At 49.5% G+C, this 21,806-nt stretch overlaps 1 protein-coding gene across 2 annotated transcripts in view; it reads right to left on the bottom strand.

Moving 5' to 3' along the window:
- Positions 1-20,735, bottom strand: part of CFAP45 (cilia and flagella associated protein 45) — a 28,204-nt gene extending 7,469 nt beyond the window's left edge. The window contains exons 1-8 of one of the 2 annotated variants that reach the window (XM_007461284.1): positions 20,651-20,735; positions 14,604-14,729; positions 11,891-12,027; positions 9,693-9,837; positions 9,187-9,357; positions 7,289-7,467; positions 5,350-5,479; positions 1,605-1,751 (exon numbers count right to left, since the gene is read on the bottom strand). In XM_007461284.1, coding sequence (XP_007461346.1) covers positions 1,605-1,751; positions 5,350-5,479; positions 7,289-7,467; positions 9,187-9,357; positions 9,693-9,837; positions 11,891-12,027; positions 14,604-14,729; positions 20,651-20,653 — 1,038 coding nt within the window. In that variant the 5' untranslated portion in view covers positions 20,654-20,735. Of the gene's footprint in view, positions 1-1,604; positions 1,752-5,349; positions 5,480-7,288; positions 7,468-9,186; positions 9,358-9,692; positions 9,838-11,890; positions 12,028-14,573; positions 14,730-20,650 lie in introns of those variants that run through there. The other variant, XM_007461285.1, reaches the window with a different exon arrangement.
- Between the last annotated feature and the right edge of the window lie 1,071 nt (positions 20,736-21,806).

Here is a 21,806-nt window from a genome sequence, read left to right as displayed (position 1 = left end):
ATCTCTGCCTTTAGCTCTAAAGCGGCAGCCCCGGCTGTAAGAGCAGAGACCACTGTGAGGTCAGGGAAGGGCTTGTGATATACTTGGATTCTTCTGGTGGGCTGTAGGCATGCCCAAGTGCCCGATCCCTTTGCCTCTCCCAGGTTCTCCTGCCAATGACATTTTCATGTATGAAGACAAAACATATTCCTCTCCTGCTCAGAAATCAATGGCAATTCCTCATCATTCCACACTTCCAGCTCTGCTCAAGGTCCAAGGCATTCCCAACAACTGCTCTCAGCTCTCCATCATCTCGCTACCTCATTTCCCATCACAACCACCAGAGACTCTCTGCTGCAGCCAGTGAAACTGTTCACCAATTTCTACACGTGATTGGCTTATTATCACCACCTTCGCCCATTCAGGGAAACAGTTGCTGAGTTCCATACGTTGTACATAGCATTACTCTAGGTACATTCAGCCTGTCTGATACTGGACACACATTGAAGCATTCAGGATCTTTTCAATCAGTCAATGACTAGGTTCACAAGGTTGTTGTAACGACTAGATAAGACAACACACAAAGCCCTTAGCACAGAGCCTGTGTACAGACTAAGTGCTTGATTAATGGTAGTTGTGTGATCGTTATTATGCTGGAACCCCCGTGTCCCCAGTCTCGCATTCTCACTCTGTTGCCTGCATATCCCTGGCATCCAGTAAGGAAGCCAAAGCCAATAAATGAGCTTTGCCGAGCTTCATTTTCTATCGTTTGCATTTGGAGTATAGAGGTATATCAAATATGCCTTTTTCCAATTGCACCCACACCCTCCCCCTGCCCATAATTAAGAATCCCTACCATAGAGAAGTATGGTATCATCATGGAACCTCAAAGCTAGCAGGGAAGGCAGGACTCATGCATGAGGAGTTGAATAACTTTCCTGCCACCTCAAGTCTTTCCTTCTCTTCTTATAGAAATCCATGTTCACTCCATCCAAACCATGCCTAAAAGCTTTCTTTTGCCCTCCATTACCTCACAGACCCCAATCATGCCATTACTCATTCTTGCCCCAGAATGAGTCCACACATTCATGAGCTGCATCTCCCTATAACCGTTCAAGGGTATTGCTCCCTGTTCCATGGTGCATTTGTTCTTATAAGTACTACAGGGGGTGGTGGTTGAAGGCTCTATTTTCTGAGCCTAGCATCCAGTATAGGTTGGATGCCCAATATAGGAATTTTCACAAGAAATTTATGGGGCAGCTGACCCATGGTTGATTACTGAAGATATAATTATCCAGGTCACGAAAACTTTACTTTCACCAATAGTTTGAACTTTCTTCCCTGCCTGCACCTGACCCTCACCCCAACTTCTAATCAAAGGTGTTAACAAGGACAATAACACCCTAATTGGGGTGTCCTTTCCAGGCTACTCTCTGGTAATGAACAAGGGGACTGGCCAAGTTGAAGAGAAAAAGAAGCCAGGCCCTTGAACTAAGGACATGAATTTTAGGATGATGACATAACTGTCTTCTGTTGAGTTAGCTTAGTTCTCGTGCCTGCATCTCCCTGAGACAGACACCCCATTCCTGCTCAGAAGTCCCAGGCTTCAGTAAGCAGGTGCCTACCATCTTCTTCTTGGTAAATTCCATCACCATCTGGTCTGCCAACTTCTCCTGAGCCAGCAGCTCTGCTTTCTGCCTCTGGTTTTCGTCATTGATGCGTTTGATCTCAGCCTGCATCTTCAGCTTTTGCTGGTGTCTTCGTTCCAAGTCCTGCCACCGAAGGGAGAGAGCTTCAGAGTAGAAGGGGAAAGATCAAAAGATACTGGCCTATCGGGACAGAGAGACACAGATGGAGGCAGGGAGAGAGATGCACTCTCTGAAGTCTAGCTCCAGTTACTGCCCTTGATTAAAGCTGCTCTTTCAAGGGTCATCAATGACCTCTTCTAGCCAAATGGCCCTTTGCGGCCTTCACCCACCTTGACTTTGCGGCAGCCCCTGACACTGTGGATCTCTATGAACTCTCAGGAAGCGGAGGCTCTTAAAATTCTACTCAGTGTCTCCCCCATGTCAGGCAAAATCCTATCCTTTGTTCATTATGCTTTCCTCCTGCCTTCAATTTCCTTCCCCTATTCAAACCCAAACTTTTGGTCTCTGTTCAATAGTGATGATTAAAATAGATAAAATAGAGTATTGCACTACTTGAGTACTTTTTATTCATAAGACACTTAATATAACCTACCTCTATCACCTAAACGTACCCCAAAAACCCTGAAAGGTAGTCCTTGTTATCTTTCTTGTACAGGTGGAAAAACTGAGGCTCAGAGTTTAAGCGACTTGCCCAGGGCCATGCAGCTAATGAACTCCAGAGCCAGAATTTTGGAACCTGGTCTGTCTAAACTGAAGTTCCAATCTTCTCTGGAGCTCTTACTTGATTGCCCCAAGTTTTCATTCTCTCTGCATTTCTGAATTCCCTTTGCACTTAAGATGGTGCCACACCTCCTCGGACTTGATCATACGTTGCCGTGAGGATCCCATTCGCTTCCTGTGCGTTCATTCTGTCCCAGCCAGAGGACAGGGACCATGTGTAACACTTCTTCTCTTTCCCAATACTGAGAGGGGAACAGCAAATACTCAATAATGAGACAGGGAAGAGGGGGCCAAGGTGAGTGGCAAGTGAGAAAGAGAAAAAAACTCAGAGAGAAAAACAATGAGTGATGGACATCAGAGTCCCAATCACCCTGAGTGACAAGATCCCTTCTAAGGAATGAGCCTGAGCCTTTGAAAGCTCCCAATGATCAGACCACTTCTGAGCACATCCTCAGGTCCCAATGTGGAGGGGCACTGGGACCTTGGGCAGTGGCCTCCCTACCATCTCAAACTTGGACTCCTTGCTTCAAACTCTCCTACCCATCAACTCACCCCACCTCCCACCCTGCTTCCCGCTCCTTCCATTTCTTCAAAGACTAACCGCTACCTGGCCTCCCAGTTCCTCCTCAGCCCAGCCCAGCTTCTGCCCTGATGCATCCCAGGCAACACTGCTGACCCTCCCCCAGCTTGGCTCACTGCCCAGTGCAGGGCTCTTTCCTCCAGGAAGCCTCCTGAACCAGACCAGCACAGTGCTGTGTGCCTCCCCCCAGGTCCACATGGGGCCTGAGTCACGGCCGCCAGCATCCCCTCACCCTCCAAGCACCTGCCTCCTTGCTCACGCCACAGTTCCCCTCCTGACACTCCAACTCCCACACTCTTTTTTCCCTTTCTTCCTTTCCTTCCTACCTTCTCCCCATCAGTTTTACACATGCCATTGGTACCCCAGGCAGTATTTAATCCCGCTGATCCTCAAAGCTAGAAAAGCTGCTGACTTCTGATCTATGACATACATATAATCATATATTTACTTACTTCTTTGCCTATTTATTTACTTTTTGGTTTGTTGTTTATGTGGGTTCATTTCATTTCCAAGAAACCAAAGGACTTCCCCTGTTTCTCATCTTTGAAGCCATCATGAAGCAACCCCAGAAGACTCCCTTCATTCTCTCCATCTTGCTAGCAAGGTGGGGAAAGCTGCCCTTGCATCACCGGGAGATGATGCAGTTCTAGGCTGGGGAGGCAGAGGTTTCTATCTCTGCCCAATGATACTTCCTGGAGACTTAGGGAGTGCCTAGAAGGACAGGAAAAGGACTATGGTGTAACACCGGAGTAATCGTGTTGACTCAGTGACACCTGGAACTTTCTCAATGAACCCACCAATGCCCATTCCCCACAGTCAAGTTGGATTTTACAGTCTTTCTCCTGCATATCTACCCCAGACCTGTCCTTCCTGTCCCTTTCCCCTGCATATCTACCCCAGACCTGTCCTTCCTGTCCCTTTCCCTCTCTCTCCTGAGCCAGGAGCTTGGCCAGGTCTCGTCTGTCTTCATTGCCCTGTTGCTCCCCTTCTCAAGCAGTTCACAAGGCTGCCTGCCCCTCATCTTCCCCGACCCTCTGGTTATCAGCCTCCACTCCTCACACAGACCCTCATACTGCAAGTGCTTGAGAAGCCCTCATAATTATAAGCCTCCCATGATATCCTTCAGGGCCGCCTGTCACTCCTCACCATCAAATTCACTGGGAGATGACAACTCAATCACCCATAAACATGGGGAAGGAGGAGAACAATAAAAGAATATGTGCTCCACAAGTTAAGTGGCACCATGAGGAAATAATCAGACAAATCAGAATGTGGGACATTCTTCACGTCAAACGTCCTGGATGCTTCAAAATATCAGTGCTATAAAAATGAATGAATGAATGAATGAATGGGTGAGGGAACTCTTCTAGATCAAAATAGACTTAGTGAACGCAACGTGTGAAACTTGATTGGATCCTGGTTTGGACGAAAGAAAATATATTTTTGTAACAACTGAGTAAATTTGAGTGTAGAGTAAATATTAAATGATATTATAGAATCATTGGATTCTAATTTTGTTGATAATGGTGTTGTTGACTTGTAAGCAAATGTCCTTATTCAGAGATACAGGCTGAAGCATTCAGCAGCAAAGTGTCAAGATGTTGGCAACTTACTTTCAAATAGTTTAACAATATCAAAATATGTATATACATCTAAAAGAGACAAGCAACTCAGGCAGATTAACAACCACTAAATCTAGGTGAAGCACTGATGGGTGTGGTACAGTTCTTTCAACTTGTCTGTGTGTACAAAATTTTTTAAAGTGAAAAATTGAGGGGAAAAGGAATAAATGCCCCAAATGCTTGCCATGTACCTCACTATGCCAGGGCCTTTGTATACTGCAACAGATCGGATAAGGCCAATAGAAGAAGATTTGTTTACGTCTACCTGGTCTGAACAGATGTGTCATCATTCCTTTTGCAATGGATATGCTTACTAATTTTATTTAGGCTAACAGGAAAAAAGGGTTTGACTCCTCAACACAATTAATGACACTGGGAAGCAATGTACTTTGGATTAGGCAACAGCCATGAGTCTAGAACTAAGACACTGCTACTCTTCACCTACAAAGTCTATAATATCCCTGGATAATTGAGGGAAGACAATAAAACATCCTTATGTTTATTTGTGCAAAGCATGTAGCCATATCTTTCCTTCATGTGTCCATTCACACGGATATGTCAGTCCTGGACCCCAAGTCCCAGTAAGGCAGGGACGGTATCCAAATCACTGCTCCTCCCCCAGCCTGACTCCACAGCCAAACAAATGTTTCATAAGGCAATAAAAAGTTGATGGTGATGATGATGTGAAATGAGCGTGTGGGCTGACGGAACGTCAGCCCACACGCTCAAACCCCACAGTGTTGGAGGGCTTTTTTGCTGTTGCCGGTGGAACTTGGCATTATCTGTGCAGCCCTGTTACCCTTAGATCCTCCTCTTGGAGCTGCTCCATATACGCCCGCATCTGCTCCTTATCCTGTTGCTGCTGCTCGGCAAGCAGCGATCGCTCCTCCTGCTTCTTTTCCATCTGTTCCACAATGTGCCGTCTTCCTCTGGGAAGAAACAGTGCCATGGTGTCTTAGAAACCAAGGGTCTGTGTCTCTCTGTTCTAACCTCCACCCAAATAACCCCCAAGATGGGAGGCATCGTAGGAACAATGTGACAAGTGCCCCCTAAACATGGCTATGCTTCACGAACCCAGACCAAAGTCCTTCCCCAGAGGGTCCTGGCAGGTTGGTCCTCTCTCTTCTGAACTCCTGGTTCTGGGGCTCACCCTTCTTTTTTTTTTTTTTTTTTTTTAAATTTCATGCAGTCCACTTTATTGATTTTTTTTTATTTCATAGATTGTACTTTTCTCTTGTTGCAGAGCACGGGCTCTAGGCACACGGGCTTCAGTAGTTGTGGCTCGCGGGCTCAGTAGTTGTGGCTCGCGGGCTTAGTTGCTCCGCGGCATGTGGGATCTTTCTGGACCAGGGTTCAAACCCGTGTCCCCTGCATGGGCAGGAGGATTCTTAACCACTGCGCCACCAGGGAATCCCAAGAGCTCTATCTGAATGTCGTACTCCTTCCCGTAGATTCTTATCGTAATCTGTGTCTTCTCCCACTCTCCCACCCTCCCTGCCCTCTTCCTGCCCCGGTCCGGGAAGATCCCACATGCCGCGGAGCGGCTGGGCCCGTGAGCCATGGCCGCTGAGCCTGCACATCCAGAGCCTGTGCTCTGCAATGGGAGAGGCCACAACAATGAGAGGCCCGCATACCGAAAAAAGAATAAATAAATAAATAAATAAATAAATAAATGAAAAAGATAGAGCTCTTGAATGACTCCAGATGAAATACACTAGAGCAATGAGTAAAAGAGTTACATGGAAGCAGGTTTAGACTCAGTATAAGGACCAGGTCAAATCATTAGAGCTGCTGATGAGGCAGGGATTTTCCTTTCATTGGAACTGTTTATGCAACAAATGAAGAGCCACTTGGCCATGAAATAAACTTTTATTGGGAGCCTGCTATAGTGAACCAGGTACCTACTAGAAGTACAAAGATGAATGGTACATGAGAACAGAATACAGATGGGGAGAAAGAACTGCCACTCAGTGTGGTGCAATGACTATTTTTTTTACAAGGACTATTTGTAGAGGTAATTCTTCAATTATATAGTTGGAGTTCTAAATCCAGGATACTATGATTCTATAATTTACCTGCATTGGGACTTGTCCTTTCCTGCAAAATGAAGGGGACTGAATTTATTCATTCTAACATGTATTAAGCGCCTACTACAGTCCAAGCACTCTGGTAGGCCCAGAAGCTACAGAAATGAACAAGACAGGGACCCTGCCCTCAGTGAGCATACAGCCTGGTGAGGGTCAGGGAGCCACAGTGCAAGGAGGGGTGTGCCAGAGTATAAACAGGGTGTGGCGGGACCCAGAGAAGGGAGCCCTAAAGCCTGCCAGGTGAAGTGAGGGAGACTTCTCAGGGGAGGAGACACCAAAGCTACATACTAAAGGAAGAGAGTGCGTTTTTCGGGGGGAAAGGAAAGAGAAGGGTATTCAAAGGAGAGGGAACAACAAAAGTCACGAGCTTTCGTCAAGACCTGGCATGTTGGGGGAAATGAAGGAAAGCCTCACAGAATGGATGGCAGGAAATGAGCCTGAATTGGGGCCAGATTATGAAGCACCTATTGTGATCTTGGAAATAAGTTTTAAGCAGTTCTGTGGTTCTCTGAATCACTCCATAAAGGTTTTGAGATAATAACAGAGGAGGATAATGACCATTTCTCATGTCTTCCCCCTTTGCAAGGCTATATGGACATAAAGACACATGGAAATGACTAAGAGAGGAAGGTGCCAAAGCCATCTCTTTACCGGATGCTCTCTTCCCGCCTCTTTCTGTGCAGCTCCTCCTGCCTCTGAACGGATTTCTGCCGCTCCACCTCCATCATCTGATCCAACCGCTCCTCCTCTGCATCCAGTTCTTTTTGGATCAGCTGCTTCTCCAGAATTTGGGCATCCCGGATGGCATGGCACTTAGCATTGAGGATGATCTGGGGAGTGGAAATAAAGTTGTGGTACTAGGCCTGGGAATAAGGATGGGGGGGAATGCATCAAGGGGATGTGGAAGTGGGAGCGGGGAGAAATGGGAGCAGAATCCTATTGAGTGTGCTCACAAGCCCAGAAAAGCAATAGTGTCGGGGCTTCCCTGGTGGCGCAGTGGTTGAGAGTCTGGACACGGGTTCGTGCCCCGGTCCGGGAGGATCCCACATGCCGCGGAGTGGCTGGGCCCGTGAGCCATGGCCGCTGAGCCTGCGCGTCCGGAGCCTGTACTCCGCAACAGGAGAGGCCACAACAGTGAGAGGCCAGCGTACCGCAAAAAAAAAATCTTAGTGGATCCACTAAAAATCTAAGTGGATCCACGTAGTGGATCTTAGTGTTTGGGGGTGTCATGGATCACGCTTTGGGAATATGATGAAAGCTATGGGCTTTCTCCTCCATAAAATTCATTTGCATCTGTACACACAAAATTTCCATAACACTTCAGAAGTTCATGGTCCCCCTTAGAGACCCATGAACGCCAAGTGAAGACCCGCTGTTCTACACTTCGGGGAAACAAACATTCTCGCAGAGGCCAAGCCACTAGATTTTTAAACTAGAAGAGCCCCTCATGACACATAACGGAATGAAAAACCATGAGCCATCAATAAGAACTATGGAGTACAAGCTTTGGAAAATAAAAGGAAGTAGAGAAGATTTACCTGAGAGACAGAAAGTGTAGATGAAGGGCTTGGGGAGTCAGCATTTTTCATTTGGCCAGGAAGTGAACCACACGCAATTGAGTTACACAATAGAATTCCAAATGAGCCTCTGGTCTTTATGCTCTCAGCTAAGGGAAGCACTTTGGACACGACAAAAAGAACCCAATTGCCTGGGACCACCATATGTGGCCAGAATTGAACTAGCAGGACAAAGATACAAGTAACATCCTCACATGCATTTATCGACCCACGGTTCGCAAAGCCTCTCCCATATATTAGCATATTTAATCCTGCCAATAATTCTGCTAAGTAGTCTCACCACCCTCATTTTACAACTGAAGAAAGTGAGGCTCAGGGAGGGCAGGTGACTTGCCGAAGGTCACACAGCAGGCACGTGGCAAGTGCAGCTCTCCACCCCGTTCCCCTGCCAAGGCCAGACCCTGACCTTTCACCCCTGCACCCTGTCTCCAGCTGGAGCCCATGCTGTCAGGTGTGTGAATAAGAGATAAGAGGAGGGAGGACTTCCCTGGCGGTCCAGTGGTTAAGACTCTGTGCTTCCACTGCAGGGGGCATGGATTTGATCCCTCGTCAGGGAACTAAGATCTCGCAAGCTGTGTGGCATGGCCAAAGGAAAAAAAAAAGGAAGCTTGATAGAACTTCCCTGGTGGGGCGCGGTGGTTAAGAATCTACCTGCCAGTGCAGGGGACACGGGTTCGAGCCCTGATCCGGGAAGATCCCACATGCCGCGGAGCAACTAAGCCCATGCGCCAGAACTACTGAGCCTGCGCTCCAGAGCCCATGAGCCACAACTGCTGAAGCCTGGGCGGCTAGAGCCCGTGCTCTGCAACAAGAGGAGACACCGCAGTGAGAAGCCCACGCACCACACCTAGAGAAAGGCCTGCACACAGCGACAAAGACCCAACGCAGCCAAAAAGAAATTAATTAAATTAAAAAAACAAAAAAAGAGAGAGAAAGAGAGATAAGAGGAGGGAGGGAGAATGGAGAGCTCACCTTGCTCATGTCCTTCAGCTCCTCCACCTGCTCCATCCGCAGCTGCCTGGCTCTCTGAAGGAGGTTCTGGGCCCTGTCCTTGGCCACCTCCTCCAGATTGTTGAGCTTCTTGCTGTTCCTCCAAACCATTTCTTTCTGTTTCATGATCTTCTTGCGTGTGGTCACTGCGTCCTATGGGAGCCACGTCGGGATTAGTGGGGGGTTACTGCCTGTGCTCTGTGCCCTGGGCACTAGCCTGGCTGCCACGGTTGACCCCAGATGAGTTTCGCCTCACCCCACCGCACTATCAGAGCCCAGGGGTTTCTCAGCCTGGCTTCCTCACCCTTCCCGCTTCCCTGCGGTTTCTCCCCACACCCACTCTTAATTCTACAACATGTCCTCTTTAGCACCTTCACGCCCCATTTCAGGGTCCCCTAACTAGAGCCCCCAGTCTTGTGGGAAGCCGGCCTCTCCCCAGCCCTTCTCTTCAACCCCCCTCTGCATAGATGGGGGACGGGGGTAGCTACCACAATGGCTTCCTTCTCCTTCTTGAAGGCCTGCTCCCTGGCCTTGAGTTCTTCTCTAGTCAGGATGTGGGATGCCCATTTGATCCGCTCAAACTCCTCAGGGCTCATGATAAGGGACTTCCCGGAAGGGTCCTTGGTGGGGATGCTGACACAAAGATTGAACAAAATTAGGGAGGGGAGGGGAGGGAAGGGTAAGCTCTCAGCATCACACTGCAGGCTGCTCGGCTTTCTTCCCAGCCCCTCATCACTGCCCACCCGCCTGCAGGGACTTGGGCAAGGGCAGGAGAGACAGCCAACTGCACAACGGGTCCACTGGGGAAAAGCAGTCCCAGGCAAGGGTGGAGTAGCGTCACGGGCTAAAGAAGGGACAGTTTAAGGACTTTTTCTAAAAGGTCCAGTTCATATGCTACCTTCTCTGCGTCGCCATGTATGACCCTCCCCCATGTATACATACATAGACCACCTCCTTCCCTCTGCTCTCCCTCTGCCAGTGTTGTGGGCAACTTCTGTTTCCCTCGCTGGATCACAAACTCCTCCAGGATACGGACTCTGTCTTAACCCCACAGGCAGCCCAGTGTCTGGCACAGTGCTGGGCACAGACTGAGGACTCATAATAAAGTTGTTGAATTGAACTTTTAAAATAGATGATTCCTCAAGGACAACATAAAAAGAACAAGGGGATGCCAGACAAGGATGAAGTGGATGCCAGTGAGAAACAAAAGCATCACTGTGCATCCAGCCCAGAGAGAAGCTTTGAACCCTAAATATTAATTAAACTCTCTAATCAACAATAGTCAGAGACATGTCTATAGACCTTTCTAGCTGCCCAACACATTCAACGAACCAATAGATAATTATAATGGTTACAAACAAATGGCCCACATTAAAAATGGAGCAGAGGGGTGGGGATAAAGATACTTCTGGGTGAGGCGATTTAACAGGTACATGGCTAGGAGGCAGGAAGTTAAACTTCCTCCAATAAAACTGGTGCTGTGGGGCTTCCCTGGTGGCGCAGTGGTTGAGAGTCCACCTGCCGATGCAGGGGACGCGGGTTCATGCCCCGGTCTGGGAAGATCCCACATGCCGCGGAGCGGCTGGGCCCGTGAGCCATGGCCACTGAGCCTGCGCGTCCGGAGCCTGTGCTCCGCAACGGGAGAGGCCACAACAGTGGGAGGCCCGCGTACCGCAAAAGGAAAAAAACTGGTGCAGGGGAGGTGTCCAGGAGGTGGACGAATGAGCGAGTGGACTTGAGGCTTAGCCAAGATCTTGTGGTTCGCTGGGTGGTGTGGCCCCAAACATCTGGGATCTGGAATAACAAAAAATGATCTAAATCTGAGCCAGCATCTCACGCTGCTCTCAGCAGCCCTGACAAGTCACCAGCAACTTCACCTCCAATGTGTTTTTTAGGACTGGACCAGTCCAAGAAGGAGACATTTCTTGGGCCCCAGAAGTATCTGCAGGGCTGCTACCGCATCTGGCCATTTGATGCCAGAGCTGACAAGACAGTGCTCCTGGAGCTGTGTCCCAGCTGTGCCTCCCCAGCTTGTGACACAGGCTGCATTTCCTGGGAATTCAAGTTTTTAGTGAGTGGAGCCAGAGTAGGAAGAATTGTTTGGAGAATGAAGGACTTACACAAGAGCTAAACCACTGAGTGATGGTGTTGGCTCATTTCACATGGCTGAGCTGGGCCTAAACCCCACAGGAGGGGCCCCAGCAAGGGGGCTGCTCCAGTCAGGAAGCCATGCTGAGCTAATCCCAAAGGAACCCAAGAGCCCTTGGGAATTTCCTCTTCTGGCCTCAGAGCCTGGGAAGAAGCCAAGGGGCTAATTAGGCATCTGGTCAGTTTCCCTCTGCTTCCTATTCTTGATGCAGCCAAAAGGAAGTGACTTATCTGGACATTTCCCTTTACCAATGGGAAAGTGCGCTAATGGGGGCTCAGAGAGGACCCCTAAGCACCTCCCCTCAACCAGCCCCATAGGACCCACGGCAGCCAGAAGAAAGGGAAGAGAAAGAAGCTGGGAATCAAGGGCAATGGCAGTAATAGATACAAGGTGGGGAGAAACAAAAGAAACCAAGAAACGAAAGGGGAGATCTGATTAAGAAAGAGGCGGGGTCTGCAATGACAATGAGACCAGGTGGGTTTCCCCATCTCTATGCAGAGGTCCTCAGCGGAAAGGCTCTGTGCGCTAGGTACTCACATGAGCTCCCGGACCATGTCCCGGGTGATGAGCTGGACGGTCTCTGGCTTGCGGTCGAAGCCCAGGGCAGTGAGAGTTTTCCGAATGGCATGCTTATCTCGGAGCAGCACGATGGGGCTGTCGCTCTGGGTCAGAGGCTGTGGTGTCAGGAAGGACAGCTTAAAAGCTGGTCACCACACTTCCTGCTGGTCAGCCCTAACTTCAAGTGCAGCCTTCCCCTCTCCTGGGGCTTCTACCCCATCCAGCGGCAGGGGAGGCCGGCTGGGGCCCAGACTGCAGGACCACCAAGAGTAGCCAGGGCACTGAGAGCAGCAGGGTACTCTGCCCTTGAACATGGCCAGATGCGCTCCGTACCGACCAACTCTTCTGAGAGCAAGGCTTCTTTATACCTTGTACAGATACTCCCAGAGGGATGGGGACGCTGGGGGAGGGTTGCTAGCATACATCCATTCCTAACCTAAAACCAACAGGAATGAAAATTTGGGGTCTCTAGGTTCTCCTCCCTCCGTGGTTTACGAAAGAAAAAATAATTAGCTCTCCTGACCACACTGTGGGTTTGAAGCATACAATTTGTTACGGACTCACCCAATCTATGATATTTGTTATTTTTAATCCTTTCTAATGATTCATTTACTTTCATCCCCCAAAAAAGCCATATGGAGGAAGTTAGAAATAGCTAAATGGCCCTGGTGGAGACCTGCCCTTAAATCTAATGGGGTGAGGGAGTCAGTGAGTTAGAATTCAGCAAGGCGAATACAAATTAGATATATGAGGTTTTTTAATAAATGCTCTGACCATGAAGGAGTTACATAATAAGAAAATGAAATCACTTTTCAGGAAATTTTGAACACAGGAGAGAATTTCATTTGTCATGAACGCAGTATCTGTGGTCCTGAGTAGAGGCAGGGGCATGGCTTCGGTGGAGGTCCTTCCTGTCTGGAGAATCCCGCTTTGCACACCCGTCCCTGGAGTGCTGCTGCCACCTGGTGCCCATCTCTGCTTCCAAGTGGCACAACTCAGTCAGGCCACAGGCCACTTCTGCCCCCTACTGCCGGCTGGGAGACTTCCGGGACTCACCCAGCAAAAAGGCCAAAGAACAGGCCAGGAATAGGTGTTACTTTGCCTGCACACTCTTGCAAGTCAGCAGGACTAAGTTTGGAGAACTCGGCCATTTCCAAATGTATCTTCACTTTAACTAGAAGACTCCCCATGGACTCAAAACAAAGAAACGACACGTCTGTAAGTGAAACTGCATTGCTTTGATTCTTTCCCTTGTCAATAGGAAACTGCTGCAGAGTGGGCATCTTCTAAATGGATAAAGATGCCCATCTGGAACACTCTGGAAAGTCCTTTCTTGTCCACAGTGAGGAGAGTGAGGGGCAGGGGTAGACATCAACTCTCGTCTCCCAAGTCTGCCTGCAGCCAGAGCTATTCACACTAGTATTCACACCACCACTGGTATCTTTCTTCTTTTTCGCTTTTCTCTGCTTCTTTTTCTTTTTCTTTTTTCTTCCAGTTTTCTTGAGACGTAGTTGACATACAGCACTGTATAAGTGTACAGCATATTGATCTGATTTACATCCATCATGAAGTGATTATCACCATAAGTTTAGGGAACACCCATCATCTCATATAGATGCAAAATTAAAGAAATAGAGAAAAACATTTTCCTTGTGTTGAGAACTCTTAGCATTTACTCTAACAACTTTCATAGATAACATACAGGCAGTGTCCCTTTCCTCTCTCAATCTCTCACCACCCTTCTCTCCATGTCTCATCCTCTTTCTCTCCTTGCCTCTCTCCCTTCTTACCGTCTGAACATCATGTGTACCAAGGTCATTCCAAGTTACACTCTGGCTCTCCTTCTCTGGTCGTCAGCCTCTTAGATGGGATGACATTTGCAGACAAACACCTGCCTGTTTCCCAAAGCAAAGTAACTGTAATTTTTTTTTTTTTTTTTTTTTTTTTTTTTTTTTTTTTAAACACCTGCCTGTTTCCCAAAGCAAAGTAACTGTAATTTTTTTTTTTTTTTTTTTTTTTTTTTTTTTTTTTTTTTTTTTGCGGTACCTCACAGGGCGGGCCTCTCACTGTTGTGGCCTCTCCTGTTGCGGAGCACAGGCTCTGGACGCGCAGGCTCAGCGGCCGTGGCTCACAGGCCCAGCCGCTCCGCGGCATGTGGGATCCTCCCGGACTGGGGCACGAACCCGTGTCCCCTGCATCGGCAGGCGGACCCCCCAACCACTGTGCCACCAGGGAAGCCGAAAGTAACTGTTTTAGCTGAGCAACTGGGAAAGAAGGCTGATTTTGTGTTTTTTCACTCTGATGCTATTCTCCGATGGAGGGGGAATTATGTTGGTCTGTATCTGCAAGCTTGGGCCAGTGGCCCTCAAACATTTCCATCACGGGGCACTCACTGAGCAAATAGCGTATATTGAGCACTCTGCAGCTGAGACTCCCTTCAACGTTATAACAGATTTTTAAATGCTGTGAAGACCTAAGGATTTCATGGTGGAGGAAGCCAGGGGCCCTGTTTGCTTGGGCTCCACTAGGCGTCTGAGCTCGTGCACTCGAGCCTCAGAACCCCTCCCTGTCTTCAGTCTGAGAATTACCTGGGAGGGGGTGGCCTGCCCAGAGCTAGCTTTGTCCTGAGCAATGCTAGTTTGTGTCACTGCCTCCAAGTGGCAGCTCCCTGGAGGGGCTGGGTGAGGGTTACCTTGATAGCTCCAAAGAGGCTCTCATCCACCTCGGAGTTCAGGGCTTTGGTCCGATAGCAAGGCCTATTCCTTGACCTGTTGGAAGTGATAGAGGAGGAGCTCAGGACGCCGGCTGTGCTTAACGGCTGCAGGGAGAGGCAGAGAGTTGGGTTCATCAGTACTGAGTGCCATCTGGACCCCGGGCAAGGTAGACACTTCGCCAGCCCGTGCTGGGGGGACGTTGGATGGGCATGTGGGAAAGCCCCTGGGTAAGCCCTGAAATGTAGGGGACACCCCACAGGAGCAGAGGCTGGCACACCAGCTCAGTGAGGACTCCTGAGGCTCCCCAGCTAAAGACGGCCAAGACGCCGTGAGGCAGGGAAGGAAGGAGAAAGGTCACAGGACGGCAGGAGGATGACTTCAGTGTCAGCTGGCTTCTAGTTTCCCACAAGTACAGTCTTGTGAGGCCACCTGGGCTTTCCTGCCCAGATATGTACAGTGTCCTCTTCACCTCCAAACTCCTCAGCCCGAGTGCCAAACCCCCTTCACAACTGACACTATTTGCCCTCCTTCATGTCCCCACCATCTCACAAGGTTGTGGTGGGGACCTGAGGGCACGCAGGATGGAAAAGCACTTCACCCACTGCTGGCGGGTGGTTGGTGCCTGATAAACTTCAGTGTATTAACAGCTGCCAGCTACAGTTATAGGCAGACCAGTTCAGAGCACCCACCATGGTGCTCTTTCACTCCCAGGACCCCTTTCATGTGCATTAGTCAGTTTTTAACCATCCAGTACTTTCTAGATCGGGGGAGTTCCCCATCTAATGAGGTGAGAGAGACAAGGATCATCCCTGAATGTAGAAGCTGAAAACACCAGATGTTTGCCTTCCAAGCCTGGGCAAAGGACCCCTAGGCTGAGCCATCAGATGCCCCAAGCCTGACAATAAATAGGGAACTAGTGATGCAAGAAGGAGAACATGGAAACCCCTTCTGACAAAGGCAGCCACACCCCGTGTCTGGGGCAATGCTGATAGGGTACCAGCGGCAACTGCCCACAATAAAGCTGCCAGTGCTGGAGGTGCAACAGTGCATCTAGGGTCTTTGCCAGACCATTTCTGGATTGTGATTTAGGCCTAGGTTCTGGCCGCAGCGCCTCCTTTGTTCTCATTTTCCAAGCCTACTTGCCCAGCGCTGGTGTGAAGTCTGTGCGCGCTCCAAAATCCTCTCCATACATTTCCTTCTTAAATTCGAGTTCTGGCTCTGTTGCTTATAACCAAGAATCCTGACTGATACAACCTCCTTTCCCCAAGGTCAGTCCAGCTTCAGCTCACACCCAAGAGGAGAAGTCTATCTCCAGGAGGCAGTTTCTGTGAGGACTGCAGGACAACTCCAGGCTTAATCTAAAGCTGATTCAAATCTCACTCCGGAGGAGCCCACATCTCCTGCAGTTCTCTGATCTGGGACACCTAGGGGGAATGGGCTGGGCACGTCAGGTCTACCAAGCCTAGGAACGAGCAGCTGTCAAGAGGACAGGGTGGACAGGGAGATTCATTCCAGGTCACTAAACACTGGACAGTGTGTTTTGAAAGTTCCCTCTGATCTGCCATGACCACACAGACACCCTCCCACCCCGGCAGCACCTGTATCAGGTTTTCACACTAAATTGGGCAATTATTCTCCAGCTGGCTCTGTTCCATACAACGAGCACTGCTGTGTGCACCCTTTCCCTCCCAGCCTGGCACAGCCAGCAAAAGGCTTACAGAGGGCGCCTCCCTTTACAGCCTCAGTCAGCCCCCATATAGTAGAGCAGAGAAGCTCGGCTTTATTAAAAGGTAAATACAGCAGCCCCAGGGATGCCTAATAACAGACTCTGAAGGGTTGTTATATGGTAACTGGGGAGCAACAGCTCCCCTTTCCACAAAAAATAGAATAAGAGGAAATGAATAGAAACCACTATAGATGGGATTGAGGCAAAGCATTGGGAATAACCAGAAAAGATGGAGGGCAATGGAACATGAGAGATGGTGTGAATTCTGTAGACAACTAAGGGGAAAGGTGCCTGGCACGTAGTAGGAGCTCGATATGTATTTGAGGAAGAATGAATGAATGAAGCCAAACAAGACGACCTCTTGGGGGCTGCAGACCAGATTGAGACGGAAGCCTTTCCCCAGTATGCCACCACTCCACATTTTCCATATCACGGATGTGCTCTGCACTGTGGAAAATAATGTATGAGAAAGGGCTTCAGAGCACAGATGGAAAGCATTATTGTTGTTTTGCATTTGTTTTCCTGTTTCTTTTCAAGGGCTCCTACAAGCTTTTCCCTTGGCCTCGGGTGTCCACCAGACTGTAGGTTCCTCCAGGGCTGGGACTGCATCGCTTCTCTCCTATGCTCTTGATACCCAGGTCAAAAGGAAGTCGCACAAGAGATACTCGACTGCCTGAGCCTCGAAGTCAGAACATAGGAAGGAAAACAAATGATGACCACAGTAAAGTGGCCACTGGGCAGAGCAGAAGGAAGCCCTGAGCTCTGGGGTTGGGTCGCTGAAAAACCTTATTGGGGAAATGCTGACTTTGAAGCCACAAGCCTTACACCAGGGTTAGAATAACCAGTTTTGCCAAAAGCAACAAGAAGGATTAGGGAGGTCACTGTGTAAAAGTACTAGAAAAAATGAAGAACCAAGCAGAAATGGAAAGTTAGATCCCTCTGGGCTAGAGGGAATAGCCAAGAGGTTCTTTCAGGAGGTGAAGGGCTGGTTGTTTTTTGTTTTTTGTTTTATTTTTTGGCTGCACTGGGTCTTCGCTGCTGCACGCGGGCTTTCTCTAGTTGTGGCAAGCAGGGGCTACTCTTTCTTGCGGTGCACCGGCTTCTCATTGCAGTGGCTTCTCTTGCTGCAGAGCACGGGCTCTAGGCACGCAGGCTTCAGGAGTTGTGGCACACGGGCTCAGTAGTTGAGGCTTGCGGCTCTAGAGCACAGGCTCAGTAGTTGCGGCACACGGGCTTAGTTGCTCCAAGGCATGTGGGATCTTCCCAGACCGGGGCTCGAACCCGTGTCCCCTGCATTGGCAGGCGGATTCTCAACCACTGTGCCACCAAGGAATTCCCAAGGCAGCTCTTGAAGGTAAGGAAAGACCGCGGAGGAGACAAGGATGATTGGCAAAGACGAGGACTGGGACAGAAAAAGATGCCAGCTCTGCCTTGATATTTTCCTTTTGGTGACCTAGCTGACTCCCTGTCTCTTCAAATACCATTCCATCCCAGGTTTACAAGAATTCAGCCATTGCTGGGGGCTGAGGGAGAGACTGATGCAGAAAGATTAGCTGGTCATTCAGAAGATGATTTTCACTCCGTTATAGATACAGGATGATCTCCCTAACATATTAAGTGTATATATATGTTCTAGTCCCTGCTTTCAATTCTTTTTTTTGTTTAATATTTATTTATTGGTTGCGTCGGGTCTTAGTTGCCGCATGTTGGATCTTTCCTTGTGGCACGCGGGCTCACTAATTGTGGCACAGGTGCTTAGTTGCCCCGCGGCATGTGGGATCTTAGTTCCCCAACCAGGGATTGAACCGGCAACCCCTGCATTGTAAAATCCGATTCTTAACCACTGGACCACCAGGGAAGTCCCCATATTAAGTGTTAAAGAAAGCAGATTATAAGAAACATCCAAGTACAGTAGTAAAAATGTTCATATGAAGGGTATTCACCCAGAATGTGTTACTAAAAGAAAGTTCACAAGAATGTTTAACAGTAATTTCATGTATTAGCATCTTAAGGTGTTTCGTGTATTGAATAATGTTCTGCACTGAGTAGGTAACTCTCTTTATGACTGGGGCAGGGTGAGGGGGGAACTATTTTTATTTGACTACAAAACAAAGCAGTGGACCTGGTGCCCTGACTCTGAACACAGAGAGTGCAGCCCTTAAAAAGCTGCAGTGCCGGGCTTCCCTGGTGGTGCAGTGTTTGAGAGTCCGCCTGCAGATGCAGGGGACACGGGTTCGTGCCCCAGTCCGGGAAGATCCCACATGCCACGGAGCGGCTGGGCCCGTAAGCCATGGCCACTGAGCCTGCGCGTCCGGAGCCTGTGCTCCGCAACGGGAGAGGCCAGAACAGTGAGAGGCCCGCGTACCGCAAAAAAAAAAAAAAAAAAAAAATGCTGCAGTGCCAGATGTCCCGAGATCCAGGATGTTCAGCTCAAATCCAACAAGACAGATTTCAAACAGGGCTGGAACAGGGCAGTGTGGAATTTCCGTGACGTAACTGTAACACCTGTCAACTGAACAAAGACAAAGGCTTGTCCTTTCCTGGATGTCCTCTCCACCCTAGGATCTAGTGTCTCTTTTGCATATAGGTTCACCACAGGCTGGCAAATTCAGGCTTTGAGCTCTTAGCCTGATTCTTCCTGCTTTCTGTAGACTTTGGTTACTAAGAAGGTGGGGATGCCCATGAACTAGGTACCTTACCTTCCACTGAGTGATACATTCAGGTCACCTCTTTCCTCAAATAAGACTGGGTTGGCCATCTGTGGAGTACCATTTGAAGATGACATCCTACTCAGTACTGAGGCCCCGCCCCTCCTTCTGGGGGATGTTATTCATTGTTTTTGTAAGAATCCTGGAGGTCTGCCTAATTGTGACCCTCCCCCTAACTATTACCTCTCCCCACTCCTCCAAACACTCTCAAAATCTAGTAAGTAGCACCATACACACACACACACACACACACACACACACACACACACACACACACACACACACACTCTTGGTCTCACAGAAGGGCAGAGATCATTAACTTGACCCATTACTTCTCAAAGGTGCCCATATGCCCAGTCCTGTCCAAGGGACTTCAGAAGGGCTCAGTCAACAGACCAAAACCCCCCCTTGAGTGGTCCTTGGGTGGGGAGTCCCTGATTTGCATGAGCCAAAGCCCACAAGTCTAGCCCAGGTGCAACAAACTGATTAATTTGGACTTGGCAATATGACATTTTTGAAACAGGAGAAAGAGAGAACTAACATTTACTGTGTGCCCTTAGATGCCAAGTGTGATGCTAGGTCCTCAGAGACAGACACACAGCACCGGGCCTGTAAATCATCCAGGAAAGCTGAAGATAAATATGCATCATAAAATGCATAAATGCTCTTTGTGGGAGATTTCTTTCTTTTATAATTAACAAGGCTCTTCTTGAAATCCTGACTTGGGGACCCTGAATTTGAACCACTGAGTCCCAGAAAAGCAGTGTGACCTCTGAGCATGAAGTGTGTCCACGGGTACATCAGAGACTCCTTTGCCACCGGGTGTGCACCCAGAAATTCTAAGCTTATTTCCAGTAACCCAAGGCTCCAACACCTATCCTCTGCCCCTCTCACTTATTCCTCAGGGACCACACCCTCCTCATGGGACCCCAGACATCACCTTCATACCTCCTCCCAGGCCCGCTGCCCTTTCAACCCTCATGACCCTTGTCCTCTCCATCCTGGGGAACCCCAGGCCTGCTAGACAGTCCCAATCCCTCTCCAGGGACTTTCAAATCTGGTACCCTCTGCATTCATTCATTCATTCATTCATCTGCAAATGTTTGTTGAGTACCTACGAGTGACCCAGAGCCCCAGTTAACAGAAGACAAAACTTAGGCTCAGGACTTTAGGTGACTTACATACACATTGTCACCCTGCTGGTCAGAGGCAGAACGCGTACCGTAACCTGTTATCTGGCCTCATCACCAATGGTTTTCCCACATCACATCCCACAATCCCCAGCCCATGGAGGCCCCAGACCGATGGGAGGGGGAAGAAGGTTGGGACAGCCCTTCTCCCCACCTCCTCTGCTCAGCACCAGATCACATTTCCAATCGCTATCGACCCCACCCCTAATTTCTCTTTTGGACCCCCCTCAGGACTTCCCTTGCCTCTTCCAGGGGTGTCATCCCCGCTCCTGGGCCTTCCTGACCCCAGACCCAACTTCTGTCCGTCTCCCAGATGCCCACTTTCCCAGATTAGAACCCCAACCCAATTGAGGACACATGAGGCCCCCATACGAGGTTCTCCTCCACACCCGGGACCTCACCATCTCAGCCGCACTAACTCCGCGCCTCCACCGCCTCCGCCACCCACTGCACCACCGACGCTAGGTGTTGACGCATTACCATAGTAACCAAGAGCCCGCGATCTCCGGCCCGGGCCCCGCCCCCGCCCGGCCTCGGCCCCGCCCCTCCGCTCTGATCCGCTCTGGCTGGTAGACGCGGCGCGCTGTGGCTTTAGGAACACGAACCCCACCCTCTGACCGTTCTCGCTGGCGCTCGAGCGGGAACTTTGGCTCTGAAAGACTGACCCGCCCTGGTGCGCCCCGCTCTTCACTTAGCTTTGGCTAAACTCTTGGGTCGAGACCCAAACCGTCAAGGTCCTAGCATGGGCCCAGCGGGTCTGACTTGCTGGCAGGCCACTCCAGGAGCCAGGCCCAGGGTCACTGTTTTTCCCCTACACCCCATCTAGGTTACCATGGTAACCGTTGCCCCAGTGCTTGTGAGGGGCCAAGCCAAACGCTGATGAGAATTTAGTCTGCAGAGAAGCAATCAGGATCAGACGAAACAAGTTTCACAACAGCAGAGAGTCTGGTTAGACCAAAGAAAGAACTTCCAGCCGTGAGGATGTGTATGTAGTTTCAGGAGCATTTCCTTAAAATGTGGACCTCAGACCTCCAGCTCCGAATCGCCTGGGAGCGTTTATTAAAAATGAAATGTAGGGGCTTCCCTGGTGGCGCAGTGGTTGAGAGTCCTCCTGCCGATGCAGGGGACACGGGTTCGTGCCCCGGTCCGGGAGGATCCCACGTGCTGCGGAGCAGCTGGGCCCGTGAGCCGTGGCCGCTGAGCCTGCGCGTCCGGAGCCTGTGCTCGGCAACCGGAGAGGCCACAACGGTGAGAGGCCCACGTACAGAAAAAAAAAAAAGAAAAAAAAGAAATATAGACCCTACTAGAGTATCTGAATCGAAATCTATGGACCTGGCTTTAGGGAACCTGCCTTTTAATGCTTCCTAGTTTGTATGTACTGTTCTGGAAAACTTTTTAGGAGTTTTATGATTTTCCCAATTTGGTTTGGCACCTATACCTCCCAACCTGCAGGGGCAAGACTGGACTTACCCCACAGCTGTGCCTGCTCCAAGCCTCACAAAGCCTTCCCACAAGACCAAGTCCTTTTGTTTTTTTCTCCAGTGCTGATAAACTAAA

Source organism: Lipotes vexillifer, unplaced genomic scaffold, assembly GCF_000442215.2.
Source record: "Lipotes vexillifer unplaced genomic scaffold, Lipotes_vexillifer_v1.1 scaffold581, whole genome shotgun sequence".
Taxonomy (NCBI): Eukaryota; Metazoa; Chordata; class Mammalia; order Artiodactyla; family Lipotidae; genus Lipotes; species Lipotes vexillifer.
This window is presented reverse-complemented; position numbering and strand designations above follow the sequence as displayed.